Source organism: Buteo buteo, chromosome 2, assembly GCF_964188355.1.
Source record: "Buteo buteo chromosome 2, bButBut1.hap1.1, whole genome shotgun sequence".
Lineage (NCBI taxonomy): Eukaryota > Metazoa > Chordata > Aves > Accipitriformes > Accipitridae > Buteo > Buteo buteo.
This window is the reverse complement of record NC_134172.1, coordinates 71,833,542-71,858,418: the sequence shown is the minus strand read 5'-3', so window position 1 is coordinate 71,858,418 and position 24,877 is coordinate 71,833,542. Positions and strand designations below refer to the sequence as shown.

Here is a 24,877-nt window from a genome sequence, read left to right as displayed (position 1 = left end):
AATAGGTTTATACAGTTCAAATGCAGAGTTCTTTGCGCACTATTTCTGACAAAGAAGATTTGGAATCATACTTCTTCTCTGTGTCATGGCTGAGTTAATTAAAATTTGCACACAAAGAAAGTGTCTCATATACTTTGTTTATCATTCTAACAATATCAAATGTAATCTACAATAGCATAAAATGAAACTCAACTCTTGCTCACTTGAATAATCCTACTAAGCTCAGAATAGGACTTTCCTTGTAAAAAAGACTTGCAGTTGTCAGGAGCTGTAGCTCCAATGCCCAGGACATGGTATTTAATAACTGATGTATAATTACACAAAATGAAAGGAATTTTCTTTTTATCTGTGATCAGCTAATCTAGCTAAAGAAATCTTTTAATTTAAAAGTTAGAGAGGTTTGCTCTCCAATAGCCAAGATATAAGCAGAAGTCCTTCTTACTGTCATCTGACAGTAAAGCATTCTGCTTTTATGGACTTCTGCAGAAACCATGGTGGTGTGAAGAGAAAACCCAGTAAAGGTGTTTTTTGTGGCAAATTGATAGGCATTGCTTGTACTGAAATTCTGCAGTCTTTTCTGTATGCACAGACTTCATGAAAGATGGTAAGATTTATAGAGAAAAACTGAAGGAAGAAGATTATTTTTGGTAAGCTTTGGAGTGTATGAATTAATAAATTCTAGTTGTCCTGGCTCTTAGGAATTCCATTCTGTCTAAATTTCAGTTTTGTTTTCTACTTTCCCTCCCCGGTAGAGTTGAACCTGGGAATAGCATCACTCAATGGCTCGTTAGTTTGATAAAGTGGCAAAAGTGACTATAGCTACAATGGGTACTTCTAGCTCAGAAGCATTTATAGGTCTCAAGGGAATTCTGAAAAACACCAGAAAGTCTTTAGGTACTGAATCACAGGCAAGTATTTTGAATCTTTAATTTTTTTTATATATTCTTTTCTATGAGAATGTCAGACCTAAAATATGGAATATGCTTTTCCCACTTGGTTTCTATTACTTGTAAAGCATTCAAAAGCTTCTAGAATAAAATTACCTCTATGCCCTGCTAGGGAGCAGGCAAAACTCCACTGAGTATCAAGGGAGTCCCTCTGCTAGTGTTGCTTTCCATTTTTAACCCAAATATAATAATAAAAATGACTAAATATTAGACTGGAGCTGTACAATCTTAGATCCAGCATTTATTTGTTATCATGTTGATCCCAGTGGAGTTTTACTGTACTTTTATATTTACACAAAATGTGCTGAAATATATTCTGCAAATTAACTAGTTTATTTTCAGGTGTGACATATTCATCATCATAATAATGTAAGTTTGTTTTAAAAGTTTCTGCAGATTATGATAGCAGCCAATTTGCATTTAGAAAAAAAGAAACAGAAATGCAAACAGATAAGAGGTGCAGGAAGGAAGGGAAGGTATAGCAGAGAAATGGTTTGCAAAGAAAAAAGTGAATTGCAGATAATAGATTAAAAAAACAAAACAAAATAAAATTACAAAGCTTCAAAAAATCCAAGAGTTTTAGAATAGTTTAGGGATACTCTTAATTCAGCAAAAATCCAAAGTCCGCAGAACTCTCAGGAGAGAAAGGGGCACAAAACATTTTCTTAAGGATGATCAGAGCCTGATATCAGAACAGCTTTTTCAGGCACAAAGCCCCACGCCACCGCAGGCTGCCGGTGCACGCCGCTATGGCAGTAACAAAAATGGAGAGCTCAGGTACGCGTCCACTGATGCAGCTGGTCACTTGTTCTCACGTACCACCACACCTCCATCCGCGTACGCAGTAGCTGAGCGAGGAGACTGCGCCAACCAGGGCTGCCAGGCACCGGGTAAAGGACAATTTATGCCGAGAAGCAGCTGCAGATAATCAGGAATTCCCTGAGAAACTGAATTCAATCCTGAAACAATATAGCTAACTTTTCTAATCATAGCTGTGTATTTTCCATTGTGTGAAAGACAGTGAAGCATAGTGGCATAGTTAACCCCATAAAACCCTGAAAATTTCCCCTGTGTGGATTTAGGTCTGCTTTCTGACAGTGAATAATTAGACATCTCAACATAAAAATACATTTCTATTTTGTTACAGTATTCATTTGAGGTTTAATCACAGTTGTCAATGTGCTATTTCAGTGAATAATATTTTCATATTGAGTTATTTTACAGTTCGTACAGCAGTAAGAAATATCTTAAGGTACTAACTGATTATTTAGACTTTATTTATTGTAGAGGAAAGCAATGACATTGAAAATATTGTATAAATAGCAAATATATTAAACAGCAAAATCCCTACCTTACATTATGAATTGAAATGACATTATTTTAAAACGTTTGAAGAACATCATCATAATTATATGTTATCAACACAGAGACAGATTACCTATTATTTTAACATAATTAATTTGAGCTCAGTGCATTTATGTTGCTGTGTATGTCTTTATCCATCAATATAATTATGAAATGCTAAAAATTGGGTTTTGAATCTTCAAGTTATTTTAATTGGCTGGGTTTTTTCTCTAAATCCATCGTTCATTTGTCTCCATCTTCACCGTCTGAAATTTTTAATTACAATTTACATTTCTTTTTTGTCTGTCCCCTAGGCCACATTCCAATCTTGCTTGTGATGTTTTCGCACCAGGGCCTTCAGGAGAGATAAGCTTTCCCTCTTCAGTGACCACTGGCTTATAACCAAGTTTATATTCTTTTCTTGCCATACCGAGGGGTTTTTTTCATGTCTTATTGGTATGTTCTCCTTTATTTATACTTTCATACCTCTGGTTTCTGTCATTTTTTTCTCTTTTAAACCTGTCCTCCTCCATCCAGTGTGAAAGGCAAGCAAAACCATAAATGGTATAATATTTTAACGGGCTTTCTCTATGTCAGGGTTTGTTCTCCTGTCTAGCTCAACTGATAACTCTCTTCCCAGTACTTCAATAGGTCTGGATTTGGGTTTTTTTCTCTCTGCTTGCAAGGTAGGATACGTTGCCCCTGTGTGATCTCAGATGGGGCGGGGGGGGCACGGATGCAAGCTCTGTATGAAGGTAAAAGTCTCAACGTTTCTTGTCGTACATAAATGTCTGTCTCCAGGAAAGCATTGAGGCCACAGCTGTCCAACACAGTGCCCGGGAACGCCTGTCTCCGAGGCTTTGATGAGGCCTGACTTTTTTATGCCTCTGTCTGATTTTTTTTCCTTCTCTCTCATGATTGACATTTGTCTTTTCTGGGCCTTGTTTGCTTGCACTGCACTTGTAGGGAGCCTGAAGCACTGCAGTATTTTCATTTCAGTCAGGTTAAGGGTGACGAAGATTACACATGCATACTGATTTATGCCTTAAAGGCTGAAAATAGTGTCAAGTGTGATCTCAGCAGAGCTCTGCTCGATGACTCAAGTGCTCGGTGCAGTGTTATACTCTCAGACATCAATCCTCATCCAGTAAAACGAAAACTCTCTGTCCAGAACATCGTTCAATGAAGCCCTGATCTGTAAGTGTTATTAGTTATTAATAAGATAATAATGGTGTTTTCAACGTTCATGCCAAAGCCAGAAATGAGCCTTTATCAGGCTAAGTACTGTTGAAACAGAAAGCAGTGAGCAGTGCCAGCCTCAAAGAGCTTTCACTGTAAATGTGCACTTGATAACCAGTATCTCTGCAAGCCATGTTATGCACATACTTGTGTGCTTCTGAGAATATTTCACTATGAAGGTCTTATGCAAAGAGGCAATATAACTGTAAGTCAAATGTTTTTAAACACAGGTCCTTACATTATTATATTTGGAAGTGCCATATGTCAGGAGTTCTTGTAAATAGCAGTAGATCTGAAGGTGGCTGTTATCCCAAAGACATGAGGCATTTTAAAATATATCAAGCTCTGCATTAGGTTGAACTCACTGCCTATTGACTGTATTTCCTTCTTCTAACCATATGTGTAAAACAAAAGCAAAACAAAACCCAGAGAGTGAGTGATTTGACAGTTAATATTCCCTTAAGCTACAAAAGGCCAAGGACTTGAACCACAGGCACCTGCACTGCAAGCTACTGGTTCTTCTTGTGCAGGTGCCTTTCTCTCTCTGGTTTTAACCACACATAGCTGCTTGGACCTGAAAAACTTTTCCCAGCACAGTCATTATCAAAATTCATACATCCTTATGAAAAGCATGAATTTGGCCCCACCTCCTCTTCCCCCAATGAAAAAACCTGAAGATTCCTAGCCGAGCTGTATTTGCAGCATGCTGGGAAATACCAGAGATGGGAAGAACAACCCAAGAGCAGTCCAAGACTAGCACTTTCCTTCCAACTGCCTTCAGCCCTTGCCAGCACAGCAAACTAAGCAGTTCAGTTTGCTAGTGATCAAGCGCTTTTTGCAAGACAGCTGGAACGAATGATGGAAGGGGTGGAGGGAATTCCTCTTTCAGATGCCAGTTGCAGCAGTACAGTTAGCTCTGAATCTTTTCCTGTAAGTTAATTTAACACATCTCGTTAATAGAGTCCATTTGAAGAATGTAGCAAATGTTTCTAAAAGAGCTGGTAATGCACCAGACACAAAACCATTCATATGTGACTCAGTAGTGCAACCTCAGACCATCCCTGTATCAATTTTGTTAGCCTGACACCCAGTCTGAAGGAGCAAGCACATCAGTGAGTAGGGCTGCAATACTCTTTCCCTGCTGTATTTGTTCTGGCAGTCAAAAGGGGTCACATAGCCTGCCTAACTGTCATTACAGGTCCTTGGATAAGTGAAAATTCACTTTAAAAAAACACAATGCCTATTCTCTTCTAATCAAGTCAAGCAGGCTTGTATTCTAATGAAAAGGCATTAAACCAAGGGAGAAATAAATAAAAATAAGTTATGCTGTACTCCAAAGTACACCTGTGACTGCAACTATAACTGGTGGATAGACAGACAGGCAGACACTCTGTCAGCTTTGGAAATGGGTCATAGTGTTCTGGAAAAAACAGCAAAATGAGTTAAAAGTCAGCTTTCGGTTCTACAGCTCTATCTATACTGCGGAAAAAATAGATTTGGGTTGATTACTCTTACTCTAAGATATAATTTCTTTTGGATATATTCCCCAAACAGTCTCATCAGCACTAACTATATTCTTATTTCTGTGCTATGCTTTGTAGGTACTGGCTGTGTAGCCATGCTAACATAAAACCATCTATATTTCCAGAATCAATGTAAATTCCTTAATTTTTATTATTTTGGAGGAGAGGGGGGATTCCAAATAAATTTTGAAACTCCTAGTAATGTTCCACATTCACTATGCATCGTGTGGAGTTTATGTGGTTTCCTTCTTCATATTTTAATGTGTTAATCAAACTTTTAATCTAAAATTGGATTAAAATATACCTGAGGTCTTGAAGTGCTCTAAATTTGATCCTTGCAACCAGCACTATGACGTGCTATTGAACACAGTTAGCAGGTTTCAAAGGCCGGAACTAGGATTATCACCTTTTGTGTCTTATCTTGGCCCCCTAACAATCCCATGTCTGTGCTATATTGTTTTGGCAAAATGGGTCAACGGAAATGTCAAGCAGACACCACTTTCCCAGGAAAATAAAACTTCAAGTGTAATATGAACTGGCATCTGAAATTCTGGGTATGTTTAGTGCATACACAAACTATTCTGCATTTATTAATGAATACACCGTTACCTCTACACAGCTATAAAAGCATTCAGCAACAAAATCAAATTCACAAGGAGAAAGCAGAATTAATAGTTTGTTTTCCCATTCATGTTCATCCACATTATATGATCTTCAGTTACCCATGTTAGTCCATTTTCTTCCCTCTGCAGCCACTTTACCCCTGCATCACCAAGTAAGTGTTTTCCTCCCCACTGCTGTGCACTCCCCAGAGCACAGAAGAAATATCGGTGCCTAACACAAGTCTAAAGGTAGCAGGAACCTGAACTAAGTGCGCATAGATGGAATATGTCTGTCAGGCTTCAGCTGCCAAACACTGAGTCTTCACCGATCACATGCAAATGGATGGTCTTACAGCTTGGTTAAATTCAAGTAGGAAAAGGCATCTACCCAAAGCAAAGGCCATCTGACTTCCGAATTTCCATTTTCTACTCAGTCTATGTATAATGCTGTGGGTCTTTCCTGAAGAGCTGCATTTTTAATATAGGGCAAAGCAACATAACTTTCAGTGAGCTGGCACTCTGAAAAAGCTCAGCCAGTTTGTTGCTGCAAAGCAGTAAACATACTTGGCACAAAACATGTCAATCCCCCCTAAAAAGGGGTGTCATCCTACAGGAAAGTTTTCTCCAACCCTAAGCAAGAGGAACACTATCTGCCTGTAATGCACACTGAGGCGTATATCCAGAAACCCACTCAAACAACAGAGAGGCTTTCCAGTAACTTCCGTGGGTATCAGATTCTTATTCGGCACTATAAATGAAATTATCTTTGAGATTTGGGGTGAGCGTGACTGAAGGAAAGGTTGAGGGCACGTGGAAGCCAAATGGCCTGTAAGACGAGAGGTCTTGAAAAGCAAGATTGGCAAAAAGAGCGGGAATATCAGAGCGGTTTTCTGGCAATTATGCCCGCGCAACCGGTTTGGTTCTCTGCGGAGTTCTTAGTGTTGTGCTAGCAATAAACATGATTTCACAGGAAGACCAGCAATAGGACCCCAAAGAAAAAGCCAAAACCTAAGGCTGGTTTTCACTGCTTCGACTACCCCAAGATTTAATCCCCGCGTCAGCCCTAACCCGCTGCCAAGCTCCCGCAAGCACTGCTAGACAAATTAAAGCTCTAATTTAGGATTAAGGCCTTAGTGGGAAGCAGGCTGAGGCACGCGTGAGGCCTCAGCCCCGCTACCGCCACGGCTCCCTCAGCGCCGGGCCCGAGCAGCCACCCGCTCCACAGCGAGGGCGCCCACGGGAGAACGCAGGGGCCTCGCTTCGGCGGCCGGAGGGTTTAATAACGGCGGTTTGGCTTGTCAGGAAGGTTCCTGCTCCGGGGCGGCCCAGGCGAGAGGCAGCTAAGGCGAGGCGGGGGGAGCCAGCGGCGGGAGCCCTCAGCCCGCCGGTAGGTGAGGGCAGCCGCAGCCTCGGCGCCGCCACTGAGCATGCTCGGCTCCTCCACATCCGCCCTCGCTCGGCAGCCGAGAGGCGCGGGAGGGGGGGGGGGGGGAAGAGGTTCCCCGTCGGTAAAAAGCCCCTTGCAGGTGGCGGAGGAGGCGTGCGGGGCTCGCTGCCGCCATGAACCCCGGCGGCGGAGGCGGGGGGGCGGCGCCGGCTTTCCCCGGCCCCGTGCAGTGTAAGTGCCGCTGCGCGCCAGCGGGCTATGCGCGCTCCGGGGCCCGCGCGGCGGTTAAGCCGAATTGAGCCGGGGCCTGGGCAGGCCCCGAAACCTGAGTAGTGCATGAAACTAGGCGGGAGCGGAGCCCGGGAACCTGGCTGGGGGGGGGCGGGTGGGGGGGGGGGAACCCGGGAATCTGGGTGAGCGCCGTGGCCGCGCAGGCGGTGAGGGGCTGCGGGCCCGGCCGGGCGGTGGGGCCCGGGGCGGTGGCCACCGGGCAAGCTGTGTGGAGCCAGGCCGCTGGGGACCCCCCCGTGGGACCCTGAGACCTTCGGGGCCGGCAGCCCGCCCTCCCCGGGTGCCCCGCAGCGCCTTAATTGACCCCCACAGCTCCAGGCAGGGCCCTGAGGGGCTGCCCCGCGGCCGGGGCGTTTGGTCAGCGGGGGGTCGGTGTGTCAGTTAGCGGGGCTTCACCCGTTCCCGTTTTCTCAAAACCGAGTTGTTGACCCTGGTGGTGTTTTCCACAGTTCCCGGCGGCACCACCGTGCTGGTGGAGCTCACCCCCGACATCCACATTTGTGGCATCTGCAAGCAGCAGTTCAATAACCTCGATGCCTTCGTTGGGCACAAGCAAAGCGGTTGCCAGCTCACTAGTGCCACAGCCGGGGCCACCAGTACGGTCCAGTTTGTGTCGGAAGAAACGGTGCCGTCGACACAGGCACAAACGACGACCAGGACCATCGCTTCGGAGACCCAAACCATCACAGGTACCGCGGTCTTACGTACCAGGAGCTTGAAAGCACTCGACTCCTGCAAAGTGGCAGCGTTACATAGCCCTCTGCTCGTGCAGACCGTCCCCGTCGCGCTGAGCTAAAATAACAGTTTTCAGATTAGTCGTCACGTACCTGCAAGCAAAGGAAGAAAAAAAAGTGGCGTGCTGCCTCCTTGGTTTTGGTATGACCGCAGTTACTGAATTTGCTAATGGAGATACGAGTTCGCTTAGAGACTCGCTTCAGTGTTGTATAACCAACTTGCGCAAACTAATTAAAATTGTCAATACTTACGAAAAATAATCAAATTACGATGCATTTTAAGAGTGCTCTTGATGAAAAACAGACACAGAATTGCTGTCGGGCGCCAATCCAGGCCTTTTTATGTGAGAACACTGCATTCCCTAACATTGCTCCCATAACTAATTGGCAGGAAAAATATTACTCAAAATTTCTGCCTATGTGAAGGCTCAAGTGAGGTCCTGATCCTGGAGACATTTAAATAAAACTAGAATTTTGTTCCGTTTGTGAAGGTTTGCCCTTCTATATATAGTTTTATTTTATTTTGGTCTGGGACCTTACTAAAATCCAAATTATTTGACTTTAATTTGAATAGACAGATTAGGGCAGAGAATCTGGAAGAGCAGTGAAACAAACCGAATGCAGGGCTCACTTCCAGGAATTTTTGTATTATAATCCCTCAACTCAGTGTGGGTTTTGGATGAGTCATTTTTCTGCTTCATATTTACTCATCTTTAAAATGAGGGCAGTTATATCCTTCTGCCCTTTTGGGGTATAATAGCGTTGTTTAATTGATTTAAAAGCTGCTACTTTGGCTGAGATAGTTTCAGCTGTTATTCTTGTGAGTAACAGCTTAAAACAGTGTAGTTGAAAGAGGCTGAACTTTTTTAACAATTTTTAAAAAAATTGTTTACATGATGCCTTTTTTGACAACATTTGCCGTGTAAGTAATTCGACTTATTTCTCCTTTGGGCTGTAGCATAGCCACTGTTGAAAAACAAACATACCTTTGTTAATGTAAGACCTGGACAGGCATCAGAAAAAAAATGAACTTCTGAAGAAACTAACAGTGCAGTCAGGTAGGATTCAAAGGGACACAAGCAGGTCTACATAGGGTTGTATTAAGTTCAGCGTGGCTCATCAGGTCTTGACAGAATTTTCACTGACAGCAGAATAGCAAGGGAGAGAAAAGTCTTTTTCCTTTCCCCCTCCCCCAGGTGAGTAGGAACCCAGGAACAGAATGTTGCTGGAAAAAACAGAATAGAGAAGGAATTAATGAAAATAGAAAAGAATTAGATTTTTCTGATTGAAGAAGTTAATGTTCTCAAATTTAAGCTCTTCTTTGTGTTTAGTTTCTGCACCAGAGTTTGTTTTTGAGCATGGCTATCAAACGTACCTGCCCAGTGAGAGCAGTGAGCCTCCAACTGCTGCTATCGTCTCTACACCACCAAAAGCACGTTCAAGAAAATCCACTTCCTCACTTACACAGAAGAAACTAAACTGCTGCTATCCAGGTAAGATGTGGACTATACCTTCTTCCTTTTCATTTTAAAATTGACAGGTTTCGTATAGTGGTATGCACAGTAGCTCTGTCTGTCTTAAACAGTTAAGATGTGCAGAACCTGGAAAGCAACCTACTTATGAAAGGTGTGATGTACTACCGTTGATGCCAGTAGTAGTTTTGCTATTGATTTCACGTGCTTAGATTTTGGTCCTATACTGTGGTATACTCTGCTATGCTGCAGTGGGTTTGCTTATAGATATTGGCCTATGCCCATATTGGTAGCAATGTAAAAGCAGAATCTTGTTACCTTTTTGCTAACCACCATTGTTGTACATGAGAAATATACATGCATTTTGCATTATATGTTTTGTCTTTAGTCAGTTAGCATTTTTATAAGGATGGATTGAACTGAAGTATTTGGAGACCTTAATGAGTAAAAACCATGCAATATGCAGAAAACCTGTGCAGAGGCAGCCGTGTAGATGAGTAGTCGTGTTAACGGTAGCAAAAGTTACAGTATCTCTTTGCAAGCTTGCCTTCATTTGAAAGGCATATTTCAAATGCTTAGCATTCATTTCCATGCTCTAAAACTGTAGCGCTCTCCACTTGGATAGAATTCCTGAATGGAGAGCTGTTACCTGAGTTCCCAATTGCACTAACTTGAAGTCATATGTGGAATTAATTAGTTCCCCCAGCATCCCCTGTGTACTGTAAAGAGCATCTCAAATCCTAGGCAGAGATTCCAGAGAATTTGTTTCAAAGCTTACAGAAAACGGTAATGTAGAGAGTGAATTGCCTCCTAGGGGAAGCGTTAGAAAACTATTCATAAGTAAGCCGGTCACTATTTTAAATAGATGTGAGTAAACAGGATGGGGAATTCTTTTTCTGTTAATACTGAATTTTAAAGAAAATGTTCTTGAAAATAAACATAATTCCCAGAATATGGTAGTATATTTTTATTATTTTTGTAGATTTTCCTTGAATTTAATGATCTTAATCTTACCATTTTCAGGTTGCCAGTTCAAGACTTCCTATGGCATGAAGGATATGGAACGTCATCTACGAACACACACAGGTCTATACAGTTGCTATATTTTGGTTTTGATTGATTTCCTCCTTTTGGCTTTTTGCCAAAAGGTATTTTACTACAAAATAGAATATCTATAGAATGTCTGTACATTCTAGTATTGTAGTTGTCTCTGCCTGGGGAATTGCCCTTTTTGGGTAGGCCATGTCTCTCTATGGGCGGTAGCACTCAGCTATGAAACATGAACACTGTACATTGATTTAAGGCACAGTTAAATTTCTAAGGTGCAGATCACATGTTTATCAGGGTGCAGTGTGGTGGTAGTGCATAAACCTAGTTTATTCTTCATATGGAACAATGATTCCAACATTTCACCTCCTTTCCCCCTAAACTGCAATTTCAGAGTTTTAAAGGGAGAAAGTTCCAAAGGGTTATATTTGTTGTACTTGTGCATGCAGCCTTCTGGAGCATAGAAGAGTTCTTGGCTGATAGGATGGCTGCTGAAATCCAATGTCCAGCTTTTGAAAACTAGCCCCGTTTCTGCTAAGTGTTTAGTGTGTGCTTTTTTTTTTTTTTTAATTGCAACAATACCCTTATGTTGCAAAAATTTTTGATGTGTTGATGCTCTTCTGTTTGTTTCAGGAGACAAGCCCCATAAATGTGAAGTTTGCAACAAATGTTTTAGTCGTAAAGATAAGCTGAAGATGCATATGCGTTCTCATACTGGGGTGAAGCCTTACAAATGTAAACACTGTGACTATGCAGCTGCTGACAGCAGCAGTCTCAACAAGCACCAGCGCATTCACTCCAATGAGCGTCCTTTTAAATGCCAGATCTGTCCTTATGCAAGCCGCAACTCTAGCCAGCTAACTGTACATCTCAGATCCCACACAGGTAAGTTTATACTAAAATTCAGATCTGTAAAGGTTTGAAGGTCATAGGGAAGATTTTAAAAGGTATACAGGTGTCAAGATGCCAGAAACGGCCTATTCGAATTCTCAAAAGCACCTAGGCATCCAGCTTCTGCGAATTTCTTGGGCATAGAATCTAGCAGGGCAATACAGCTCTACTAAAAATACCTGGAAGCAATCAGAAGACAGATCTGACTCTTCGTAGATTTTCTTCTAAATTGATTCTGAAACTGCCTATTAGATGTTCTCAAACCAGTAGAACTGAAGGATCTAATTGCTTGATTGATTGTTTAAGAGTATCTAGGTTCCTATCTGTGTCTCTCAGATCTGGTCCACTATATTAGAAACACTGAAATTACTTTAATTGAACTAGTTATATCAGTGCAAACCTCAGCTGCATAGCTTAAATTTTCTTGCATCAGTAAATTAGCAAGTAATTAGCAATTTAAGTTACATCTTTTTTTGACCTTTCTTTGTGGTACCTTCCATGTGCAGACTCATGGACATTAACAGCATAGCGTGAGCAGCCAGAACGATATGCTGCCCATATAATTTTTTCTCTATGGATAGAAAGCTTTAGCCTCCAGGCTTATAAACATTGTATCATTTTATATTTGCATTATTTGCCTAAGTTTCATTTTAATCAGATTTCTCTTTTATGGATTGTTCCTAGAAGAGATTTGCTGTAAAGGTACTGCTGTACAGTTGTCTTTGTACAGTTGTCTTTTGTATGTTGTTTTTCACCTAATCCAGGGTACTGGATTAGTTTCTGTGTTGTCTTTTATACATTTGATTAGTTCTGTGAATTTTAGCTGCAAGGTGGTTATGGTTCAGTGATTACTAGATTAGCTTTGAACCTATCCTACATCTGATTCTGAATTCGAGTACTAAACAACATTAGTTCAGATGTGTGCAAGATGGGATTTATTTTGAGTAGATAAGAAAGAAATCCCTTGTGCATTGTGAAGGAGGGGAGGGTTAAACCAATCTGTCTCTAGCAGAAAAGAATCTTTTATACTTCACAAATCTGCTGTGATGGAACAGGCAGGACTGTCAGGCAGTGGTCTTGCAAGTTTCCCTCTTTCGATTGCTATGTAAGAAGATGCGATGGTCAGTCAAAATAGTATGGGTTGTTACGAGAAGTTATCTGTAAGTAAACACTAGTCAGAAAATATGGTATTGCATTTTCCCAGTGTCATATAAGAGCGTGCATACTTGTGCATTTATGTACATGGGCAGATATGCTCTGATTTTGGCTGTGGGAGAACCTATGAATGATCACGGTTCTCTTGTATTTCCAGTAGTTAGATTTTTGTGGCATTAAATACTGCAGTAGTTGGGAAGGGGTTTTAGGCTTCCTTCTTTAGTTTTGGCAGATCAGTCTGTTGTATCTTAGGCAATGGAATTATGCTAAAATTCAAGTCTTTAGTTTTGTTGTCTCTTCCATTTCTCCAAAATAAATCCTCTTTTGCAAAATGACTTTTTTCTTTGATTCACTGGAAGGAGGCACAAGAATTTTCAAAGTAATCATTTCATCCTTGTTAGGCTACAAAGCTGTTATGCACACAGCCAATTTTAGGAGAAAAGTAAGACTAGTGAGACTGGTATGTAGAATATATTGCTTACTGGAATTAAATTAGTCATTCTCTAGAAGGTGAGTGTAATCTACATTGCTCTGAGTGAGATCATCTACATAGCATTACTTGTTGAACTAGTCATCTAAGACCAGTTTCCTGTTAATTTGAGTAAAACTACTCTTACAACTAGTAATTCCAGGATCAGACACTCACTTTTTTTTTTAAGCTATATTCTGTCAGTGTCAATTAGGTATGGACAGAAATGTAAAGAAATATAAGTAATAGACTACTCTTTAAATAAACTGAACCAACATACTTAGCTACATTCAGTAAAATTACTAATTCATTTTCACATATTGTGCTACCCTGTATGTGAAAATTAAGTCATTGAAATATGTACTGTGCCTTCATCAGCAAAGTAGATAAAAATTCAGTAGCTGAGTATGCAATTGAGACTGTAAAATAAACTACATGAACAAACAGTGCATCTTCATTAATAAAATCTGTTTAATATAGATAATGTACCATGTATCTCAATTATTAAACAGATACATGGATTAGCACAGTAGGCCACAACTTGATTTGAAAAATATGTAGCTAAACCTATGACATATGTAGCTGGATAAGCAAATTATGCAAAATTATACAGCTATCAAAAACTCTATAAAATATTAACTTATAAAATAAATCAGCCATTTGCAGTTTGATTATTAAAGAAGATAAATGCTTGCTGAAGTAAGTACACTCTCTTTTTCCTTCCCCCACCAAGGGTATCTTAGAACCTAATGACGCAATTCTTCCAGTTTTTCAAAATAATACCTACCTAAAGACTTCATGGTTAGGTATTTTAGAGAACTACATATTTAGATTAAAGAAAAAAAGTGAACAGTTATTTAGTTGGGTTGGTAGGTTTGCTTTGGATTTTTTTTTAATTACTTCAGAGTGGAGTCACTGGTCTTTACCCTGGAATTGATTATGGACTAAACAGAGCTACAGCTTAATTTGGTCATACATGTTGTGACACAAGCCTGCAAATAAAGAAAATGCAAAATAGTGGTTTAGATCCAGGCAATTCAAATGGTTATTCGTGTAGGTAGTCTGACATAAATAGGCTTACAAGGATCTTGCAGTTGAGTGTTAGATTTCTGGATCAACATTGCTCTAAAAAAAAAAAAAAAAACAAAAAAAACAAACAAAAAAATCCCCAGGCACTTACGAATATTTTCTATACCTGTTTGCATGAGTACAAACTGATATTGTGAGAATACAAACCGATATTAGATTTTCTTGAATTGATCTGTGGAACATTATTAGGTATGATACATGGTGCAAATATCTCTTGGTTGCTGTAATGTCAGAAAAACAAAAGCTTAATGTTACTTCTCTGTGTAAGCACATTTCCCTAGAGTCACATACTTGCATGCATGTTTCATTAGTCTCACATTTGTCTTTTCCAGTTGCAGTTATGTAGCTGTGATCCCTCTTTTTTTTTTTTTTTTTTTTTTTTTTTCCTGTCTCCTATAGCTGTAGTAATCCTATGGTTGTGCAGTCACCTGACACTGACCTAGGTATGGACTTTTGTCCCTACATCTCCCTATGTTCTGGAAAAGAGTTTCCACTGCCTTCCTGTGCCAGCAATAGTATTTGTGCTGCACCACATGAACCAAGCCAAAAAAAGTAATCAGTTTTTCTTGTCAACTAATCTAACTCACCAATGTGAACAAATGTACAAGAAAGGCAGTAAGGAATATATGGTTGAGCAGTAAGGCTGGTGCCCATTAAGCATCTGTTTCTGCAGTAGCCTACCATTTACCTAGGCTTAAAGTTAACCTACAAGCCTCCCTGTAAATCTTGTAGTAATAACCCAAGACTTGAATGTCTTTATGCTGTTTTCTTAGACTTCAAAAGTATAGCAGCTGTTAAAGTTACAGTGTTTATTTTTGTTAATTTTAAACACTAGTTGAGTTATACTGTTGCTAAAAAGGGACAAAGGAGAAACTTCAGTCACTTATCTGAAGCACACTGAACAGTTCTACACATAAAACGAACTGAAAATGGAGAATATAAGATGCAGACATCAAAAAGGAGCAGATGTGGGCAGGCATGTTCATGGAGAGTTTGCACCCAAATGCACCAGGTGATAAATACTGTGCCATTAAAGTTCTCTACATCTTGAAAATATGTTGGGAGTTTACAGGTATTTAGAGCAAGTCAGCTGTACATAATTCATTATAGCATTGGTCTCTCCAATGGATCTTGGTGTCTCATCTGTGATTTGAACTGTGTTTTTTGTTGACAGGAGATGCTCCTTTCCAATGCCAAATGTGTCCTGCTAAATTTAAAATCAACTCAGACTTGAAGAGGCACATGCGTGTGCATTCTGGTGAGAAACCTTATAAATGTGAGTTCTGTGAGGTCCGGTGTGCCATGAAAGGAAATCTGAAATCACACATTCGTATCAAGCACAGCATGGAAAATACTCTCAAGTGTCCAGAGTGTGAATTTCAGTGTGGAAACAAAACAAGCCTTCGGCACCACATAAGAACTCATCAGCCTGAACAACCAGTGAAGTGCTCAGAGTGCAACTACTCTTGCTCCAACAAGGCAGCTCTGAAGGTGCACGAGCGAATTCATTGCAAAGATCGTCCTTTCAAATGTGAATTCTGCAGCTTTGATACCAAGCAGCGGAGCAACCTCACGACTCATGTGAGGAAAGCTCATGGTGACAAAGTCAAGACCAAGAAGCAAACAGTGGAGAAGAAGGAAGGAGATAGGCCAAAGCAAGGTGGCTCCAGGCAAGTTGCCAAATTGGACGCCAAGAAAGCATTTAAGTGTGACCTGTGTGATGCTTCCTTTGTCCGAGAAGATTCTCTCAGGAGTCATAAGAAGCAGCACAGTATGTATAATGGATCTAAAAATAACGAACTGGCTGTTCTACAGCTCCAGATGGATCCCAGTCGGCAGACCAGTGCCCCAATTACTGTCAGTCACCTCCAGGTCCCACTTCAGGCTGCTCAGGTTTCTCCATACAACGAGGGAAGGGTCAAGATCATTGTGGGTCACCAGGTCCCTCAGACTAACAGTATCGTTCAGGCTGCGTCCGTGAATGTCATGCCTCCTACGTTAGTCAGCCAGAATCAAGAAGACCTCTCGGCCAACAGCCGCTTGCAGCTTCTGGGCCAAGTCAGTTTGTTGGCACCACCTCCGCCTCCCATATCTCAAAGCGAAGCAGGGCCTGTGGCACAACCAGCAGTTCTTCTCACAACCCATGACCAAAGCGACGGAAGTGCTTTACATCAAACTCTCATTCCTGCTGCTCCTGTTGGCAGTCATGAGGCTTCAGCAAACCAAGCTTTCATCACCAGCTCCGGAATCAGCTGCTCTGACTTAGAAGGCCTTAATGCTTTGATACAAGAAGGAGCAACAGAAGTGACTGTGGTTAGTGATGGAGGTCAGAGCATAACAGTGTCCACTTCAGCTCCCCCTCCTCCTATCTTTTCTTCATCCTCTCACACAGAAGCCCCGAAGCAGACCTATTCTATCATTCAAAGTGGAGCCCATACAGCTTTGCTATGTCCAGCAGACTCCATACCAGATTAGTCGCAAAGTACTATTACTAAACAAATTTCAGTCTCAGAGGCAGTGCTGAATTCAGCAGAAATGCATAGGACATAAGTGAATGAGGATTTGTCCTACAAAGCCAAATACCTTCCACTTACACATTTTACTTGTCTGTACATGGAAACATAACATCTTGTATGTGAAAAAGGCTGTGTATATTTATGTGCCTCTACTGAAATTGGAGGCTGTGTTCTTTGTAAAACCTGAGCATCAAAGCAACTGTTGACAATTTCACCAAGCAGTAAGCTTCCCAGAATATGATCCTTGTATTGTGCTGGCTAAAATAAGAAAGCCTCACCTTACGATGAATTACCTTCACAGCAGGCTCGTTCTTTCATGCACACGCAAAAAGGTAATAGTCCAAGCCATTCCGAAGTATATTTTTAAGTGAAGTCTGTTTCGATTACATGCTATGTATTCATTAACTGCACCTGGCTGATTGTTGATCTGTAAGAAATGTCTACTACTGCGTCTAATGCAGCCCTAGTAAAGTTTAAGGGGGCTATTCCTTAATATCTGTGGAAGTTGCTAGCACCTGGCACTTAATCTGGAAATGCTTATGCAGAAGACCAGGTGATCTTTCTTAGAAGACAAAAGAATTTTGTCTGTCAATCAGTAATAACTAACTTTGTTAGCAAGAACACTATTGAAAATTATATATACAGCACAGTGATCTCTGTCAGAGGCACCTGTGTTTTAAAGAACAAAACAACTGCAAATATATTTTTTACAAACACTACTTAAATTTTGTTTTTATTTTGATGCTGCCTGTTTGTAGTTGCACGGTTGGTAAAAGTGCATTACATTTTGCCTCTGGTTTTTTTCAAGTGAAAGGGGAAAAAGGAAAAGATAGAATTCATTCCATTTAAAATAAAAAAGTAGATTCTAATCTAAGGTCTGAAACTCTAGCATAAATTCAGTTTGGATCACAATGAGGTAGTAACTTACCAGTATGTGATGCATGTTTCTATAACACATGAATTCTAGGCTGTATTTTGAAATATGCAATATTTTAGTCCTATCTGGTGAGCATTCTTGCAGTAGTTGCAAATAATATCTTCACTACCAAACTATCTAGTTAAAGAACAGACTCAAGTTGGGGAAGATAGACAGCTGTGTAGGCGTCTGGATCTGCAAAAATCAGAGATCATTTCACATCCAGACAGCATCCCAAGGACAATTGTTAACATACATGAAGACTGAAAAGAGACTGTTACCAAAATTAGGTCTGAGATTCCCTCTTGGGGAATCAAAGTCAAGTTAAATTTCACACTATTTGCTAGTGGGAGACATTGAATGGTTGCTTTATGTGCTAGAAACATGCTTGGAAAACTTATGAAGATTATATAATTAGGGCCACTTTCTGAATAGGCCTCGTGTTTGACATTTTTAGTTTGTACAGCCTTTATTTTGTGCATGTGGGGGTGCTTCCCACTCCTTCCCTCTGTGTGGTACATACTCTACATACAGTGTAAGGCTTCCTGCTTTACAATGACGAGTAAGATATGCAGTCATAACTCACAAGTACAGACATACAGGCTGTTCTTGAAAATGTGACTTTAGGGTTTTTTTTAAATAAGGGTTGTTTAAACTTGACTGCTTCAGTATTGCTGTCTTCATTATTTATGGGAAATAGTATTTTTGAAGATCCATATCTCTTATGCCTTCCTAATCCTTGATTCTAAATTAATGTTCTTTTAAAACAAAAAAACCCTTCCAAGTAACGTTGGTTTTAAAATCTGGGGTTTGATTTGAACTGTCTGACAGCGTGCCTGACATTTGTGGATGTCAGAAAAGACCACACTCCAGTTAGAGGGAGAAACTTCATAAATGCTTCATTAAAAAGGCATTATTAAAGACTTGTTTCCTAGCCCCATGCCATATTGAAATATGAAGCAAAAGTTCTAAGTTCACAGACAGTTGTGTTTCAGGGTTTATTATTCCCTACGCTTGTTCTCCAACTTTTCTGGTGATACAGGTTTGTCACCTGTTAATTATCTCTTCCCTGCAGATAGGTGATTCAAGGAGCTGACAAGACCCAGTTCCAAGTCACCGAGCACACCTATTTTTATATAAATTAGATCACTGCAGAACATTCATTGAGAACAATAAATTGAAAGCCTAGATACTTTGAATTTTAACACTGGTGTTGCTGTTTTGTGGCTCTCCAGTCATGTTTCGTTGTTGTGCCTATAGCACAGACCTGATCATTACATTTCAACTGTGTTGATATTACTTGTAAAGCACTTGGAAGATAAAAGACATCACAGGTAAGTGCTTGATGTTATTATATGTGGTCCCTGATACCCAGGTTGTAAATGATCACTGGAGCAGCATAGATCAAACACTTTGTTATCTTTGAATTAAAATGCATGGCATAGTAGCGATTCTTCACTATTAACCCATCTCCAAATGTATGTGTACGTATGTGCATGAGCTATACCATCAGGCTGTGTACAGTGTTTCTGTGCACTGGGCCAATAGTTATTGTAAGCACTAGTGAAAGATTGGGCACTTTCAGTCCTGTAACAGTAAATACACATTTTTCACCCAGCTGACAGGGGTTCTAGACTACGTGCAGCACTGGCGTCGCAGGGGAGGAGATGCTTCCCCAGGAGTGCGAGTGCCTGGCAGGGCTGAGCTGCACAGGCTGTGACCGTGTGCTGACGGGCAGCTGAGCTGCAGGAGAGCAAGCTTGGGGAAAGTTCAGTGCAGTTGAAGTTCAAGTCTATTTGACGTGGAGAGGCAGCCGGGGCTCCTTCAGGTCATCTCAGTGGTCCAGTTTACAGCACTGCTCCACAGTTACACTAGCATAGCAAAGTAGATGGTAAACTACAACCAAGATCAAACCAGAGATAGGTCAGGCAGGAGATTTCTTCCAACTCCTTTTTTTTTGTTTTTGCCAAACTGTAATGCTGAGCAATGCAAATGGTGATAGCAAATCATACTCTCAGCTTTCAAAACCTGTGCTAGGTCTTTGAATAGGATTAACCAGTCCATTGGTGACCTAGGTTTTAATACCAGTTACTGTATATTTTCCCTTTATTGTTAGACAGAAGAATCTAAATTGATCTGCCCTCACATACTTGGTTTTGTGACTGGTAAGTCTGCCTCTGTATCTGCTTGCTCACAGGCCATGTTCCCAATACTTCCTGCTGGTTGATTTTGTGAAGGCTGGCAATCTCAAGGATAATTATTTAATTTTAATTTCTACAAGCCATGTAGGTACAGAGTTTAAGTAGCCCAACTAAGGGACTTGCATGTCAGGAGTCCCCAGTGATGGAGCTTTCCAAGTGCTCCAGCTGGACAAGAAACTTCTGCCTGGCGGTGGGACAGGAGCTGGTGGAAATGTGCTGCTCTAGGTTTAGAGCTGGTCGCTGTTATGTTCCCACAAAAGGAGTGGTACCCTTATTTTAAGACAGAAGTTTGGAGGTAGTTAGACTAGCTGCCGATAGGCAAGCTTTCGGGTGTAGAAAATTGTACCAAGCCTGAAAACTTGAAAGTGCAAATGTACTACAATTTGGCAACTGAAAAGTAACATTAATTTCCATATGCTCGTTGGTGTTAATGAATTCTATATGCAGGGTTTCATGAGCGTGAAGTATTCTGTATCATCTACAGGTGGTGCTAGAGATCCAGATAAACTTTTAAGTGTGGTCTGTTCTGCTTGATATGTTTCCTGTTAAACAGTTCCCTGCTTTTAACTCTTTCCCTGGTAAAAACATTTCAATATCCACTTTTATAAGACGATACAAAAAGCTTAGCTGTAAAAATCTTATTTTCATTTAAGATAAAAAGCAACAAATAATAATTTAAAAGAAAAAAAGTCCTCTACTGTTAAGATCCCATTTGTGGCCAGAACGTAATCTCACAATTTATGTTAAACTGATCATTTTTTACTCCTTGTTAATTAATTTTAATTTGTACATAGTTTGCAACTGCAGAATTGTCATGCACTACAAGAATGATACAAAATAAGAGATTTTGACAAAGCTGGTGGTTTGAATTGCAATTTATCTGTGTTTGCACTTGGCCAACAGACCTGCACCCAGGGGATGCACCGCCACGTCCAGGAATCTCATGTTCAATCTAATGTCACACTTAACGTTACACAGCTCTGTTATCTGCATTTCAGTTTCACAAAAAGCCTTGTTTACCTTCTAAAATAGGAAACCAGTAGATTTGTCATATTGTAAAGACTAACCTTCATTCTGGTCCTATGTGTGCCTCTAAGATAAACAGGAAAGATAACAAAATGGTGTGAATGAATAGACAGAGCTTAGGGCTGCTTCTTCAACATTGTTTAGCTGATTGCATTATGTTTAAGTGAACAATCTAGAGACTTCTTTCCTCCACCCTAAAAAAAAAAAAAAAAAAAAACCAAACCAAACAGCTGATAACCAAGGCTAATGTGGGGGCAATTTTTTTTTCCAATTTTCTGTTCCAATATTCTGGCTTTATTTCTGTGTATGACAGTAATGGTCTTTCTTTGTGTTTTGGAGCTGGCAGAAGCAGATTGTTTTAATCTCTGATATTCATTTAATACATTCTTCATGTTATCAACAGAACTATCCCTTGAGAGAGCATGGTAATTCATAACAAGTGTCTCTTGTAGAGCTTGCTTGCTTTCAAGCGCATGGTAAATAAATCGTATACCTTCCTAGAGTTCTGCCATAGCCTCAGAGCTCTGTAGCAAGTTGTCTCTTCCCAGGAGAAAATATTTGGATGAATTTTGTTCTGCCTGGCAATCTCCAAGCCCTGCCTGGTAAGCACTGAGCCCCACGGTGCGTGTGTGGCACAGAGCAAGCAAACCTGGCTACCCAGGCTGCTGCTTGGGGGGTGCTTCTCACTTCTGCTCACTTGTTACAAAATGGATGATGTTTACGCTGCATTGCACTGGACTGGCACTAAGAGGAAAATGGATAACTAAATATTCCATGGTTAGCTTCCTTCAACACATTCATTTGCAGGTTTTGCTCTCTGCAGTGTCTTGTGCTTTTTACACAATTTGCTTGTGGAGTCCCATTTTGAAGTTACAGTGTGTTACAGTCCTCCCTCTTCTGTGAATATGAATCTCTGACTGCTTAAAGAAATGAGGTTAAACAGAGCAAGAACGTTAGTCAGAACACTAAGCAAGCAGTGGTGCATAGCCTGTATGCATTTCAAATAGATCAAGCCCCTGCTCTTGTATCCTTCCCAACCTTTTTTTGATTTTGTTGTTGTTACTCCATGACACAGCTTTTTAAAACCAGACCCAAGTATCACATGAGCAGAGGCTTATCCTCTGCAAGACCTGCTAGAATGTGCTTTTCCCTCCTGTTTTTGTGAGGTAGAAACATGCAGCAGGAAAAAAATCCAAAGTCCAAAGAAAAATTTGTCTTCTTTGTCTTCAACACCTTTAATTGTGTTTTGGGGTAGCAGTTATCTGCGTGAGCTCCTGCACAATGTCCCCAGAAAGACCCAGTGTTGAGTTTGAACAATGAACCAGCAGCACTCTGGATTAAGCCTTCTATCAGTGTTTCTAGTATCTTTTATGTGGTTTTGATAAACACTTTAACTGTCATTTGCATCAAAATGGCGGATTCCTGCTCAAAACCAGCATCAATTTGTCTCGTGCACAGGGGGGGTTACTGGATATGCAGATGCACGAGGAAGCACTCCTGGATGAGTGAATGGGATCAAGTCCTCACATGAGAGGAGACCTAAAAGCAGCAGAACTTGGCCCAAAGCTAGCTCCTTTGGGATCTGGGGGAAAACCAAACTTCTATTGAATACACATGGGTTTTGCAATTAAAAAATTATAATCAGAATATTTCCCAATCATTTTGGCAGAGCTAGTTATTGCTATAATGATCTGACTGGCTGCACTGGAAAGTACCTTCTGTTGTGGGTATTAAATTGTTCTTTAAAAATGTTAGAAGCATGCCAAGACATTTTTCTCTAGATTACAAACAACTGGGGAAAGGCTTCTTTTTTAGATACATTTATTTTATTCCTTATTTCTGATTCTTCACTTATTTATTTGTGTTCACAGTCAAAATATAGTTAGTTGTCCTTTTTGCAATGTGATGCTCTGGTGTCTATAAAAACTATTTGCTGTGTCCTCAATGGAAAGGCTTCTATCCTATAATTTCAGGAATATTGACTGGATACTCTAATGGCCTTTTACATCTCCAGTCGGAAAATCTTTAGCCTTGTTATTTAAATTTTAAGAAGAGAAACCAATATTGTTAAGAGAAGCTGATGTCTCCTGTCACTTATCCCAATGACCTTTCATAAGGTGATAAAGGTTTCTATAGTGACCTGAGGAAATAATGTCTCAGGTATCATTGTGAATTAAAAGTCTGTCCCAGGAAAAGCTTTCTTTTCTCTCTCGGGTATCCAGTTCTGCCTTTGTCTTTATTCCAGTTGCTAGACACGGAGAAGGACTCATAAAACATACAGTATTTGGTTACATGGCTGTCTTTCATCTTTCAGAGACTCCACAATGTTGTAGGGAGGTAAAACAGTCCATGACAAAGCAAAGTTGGATTTTTTTAATGCTATATACCATTAGAGTAACACGTGTGTTCAGGGTCTGCTGCTGTAACGCCACTGAATTCTGTGACCTGTGATATCAGATAATTTATTCCATAGGCTTCAGGAGCTGGGTTTGCCTCTATAAAAGACAGGAATTTTGTATTATTACAGATTCAACTTTGGCAAGGGTGTTGTGGGGATTGCTCTAAGTTCCTAGTTTCAGACCTTAATGTAAACTTGCTTTTAAAGTCTGAAAGCAAAAGCTCTTGGTTAGTGATAGAATGGGTGAATTTTGTAAGTAAAAGTTGAACATTATCTGAGAAATAATTTTCTGAGGACCTGTAGAGTTTTGGGGGTTTGTTCTGGTTTGGTTATTTTTTATGGATACGAGAATGCATTTATGCCTTCTTCTGCTCCTGGATGAAACAACATGTTGTGCCATGAACATCTTTCAGTTTATCAAACCCGATGTGACAGACACCTAAAAAAAACCTTGGAGAAACCTCCGATATTTTCAGCTTGAGTTTCCCGTTGATACCTTTCAGAATGAAGGAGAGCTGTTAAAATCTTTGTGCTATCTGTATAGGCAGCATTTGAAAATAAAGGCTGGCCCTACATAGCAGACTTAGGCTGCGTATCCCTGTTGGTCAGAGCTGTTCAGACAGTTTTCTATCATTTTTCTTTTGATCACAAAATGGAAGCTTGCCAAGACTGGAAACCCGTGCGCCAGGTGAGGCAGAGCAAGGCCAAGTGACAGAGGTCGGCTGTGTTCCTGGTGGGTCTCCGAGCCCTGAGCCATCACCCCGTTATGCCTCGTGTTTGGTTGTATTTGCACCTTTCTCTAAAAGAAAATATCTATCCCCCACCTTTCCTTAACTTCGTACTTCCAAAGTGTGCCTTCATTTACTGTTGCTGGCCATATTTAATTATTTTATTAGTAATAAGTGTTTTCACTGTAGTAGTGAAAGTAGTGTAGTAGAATTCCCCACCTGGAGAAGGTGACGTGCACCTCAGAAGTATATTGTGAAGATGAGAATAACTTGGATACCTCAGTGATGAGCGAGATGCAAATACCTAGATAGATAATGGAGATAGTCACATCTCATGATGGCCTAGAGGAAAATTTGAAAGAACAGGAATGCATAAAGCTAAACTGCATAATGCATAGCAGTCATAATTAATAGATTAAAGTTCTTTGTGAAACATGCTTTTTTATTCTAATAAAGGACAGGGACTATAAATGGTGACATAGTTTTAGAAAAACAACAATGTAAGATGCCATGTTGAAGTTGTAAAGCAAAAGAGGTGATAAAATGTACCTTGTTTTTAAATTTTTACGAGACTGATGTAAGGTTTATTATCTTTAATAGTAGTGCTTTTCCTCATGTCTCGGTATATTGGATCATTCTGTTTAAGTATCTACAGTTGCTGGGGGGTTATGAAAAAGTTGCCAGTCCTTGCTTCTTAGTCCCTCCTAAAAAGTTCAGAATTTATCATGTGAATCAATTTGCCTAAACAATGTTAAATTTTGCTTTTGTTGTAAAATCATGTAGATCAGCCATTGATGTAACTTTAATTGGCTAGGGATGTTCATGATTTTTTTTCTTTAAAAAAAAAAGCCTGGCAGCAAAATTGCTTTTTGGTGATGACTCTGCTTGAAAAGTGCTCTGCA

At 40.4% G+C, this 24,877-nt stretch overlaps 1 protein-coding gene across 1 annotated transcript; it reads left to right on the top strand.

Annotated features, from left to right (window-relative positions):
* Positions 1-7,143: 7,143 nt before the first annotated feature.
* ZFP64 (ZFP64 zinc finger protein) lies at positions 7,144-21,035 on the top strand. The gene is made up of 6 exons (XM_075019537.1): positions 7,144-7,273; positions 7,783-8,022; positions 9,399-9,560; positions 10,563-10,625; positions 11,220-11,471; positions 15,365-21,035. The coding sequence occupies exons 1-6, from the start codon at positions 7,216-7,218 to the stop codon at positions 16,663-16,665; spliced, it is 2,076 nt and encodes a 691-aa protein (XP_074875638.1). The 5' UTR covers positions 7,144-7,215; the 3' UTR covers positions 16,666-21,035.
* Positions 21,036-24,877: the final 3,842 nt, after the last annotated feature.

Excerpts from the sequence above, each read along its gene's own strand:
- ZFP64 (XM_075019537.1), top strand. The coding sequence starts at position 7,216 with ATGAACCCCGGCGGCGGAGGCGGGGGGGCGGCGCCGGCTTTCCCCGGC. Across the intron at positions 7,274-7,782 it reads TTTCCCCGGCCCCGTGCAGT|TTCCCGGCGGCACCACCGTG; the intron begins GTAAGTGCCGCT and ends TGTTTTCCACAG. Across the intron at positions 8,023-9,398 it reads GGAGACCCAAACCATCACAG|TTTCTGCACCAGAGTTTGTT; the intron begins GTACCGCGGTCT and ends CTTTGTGTTTAG.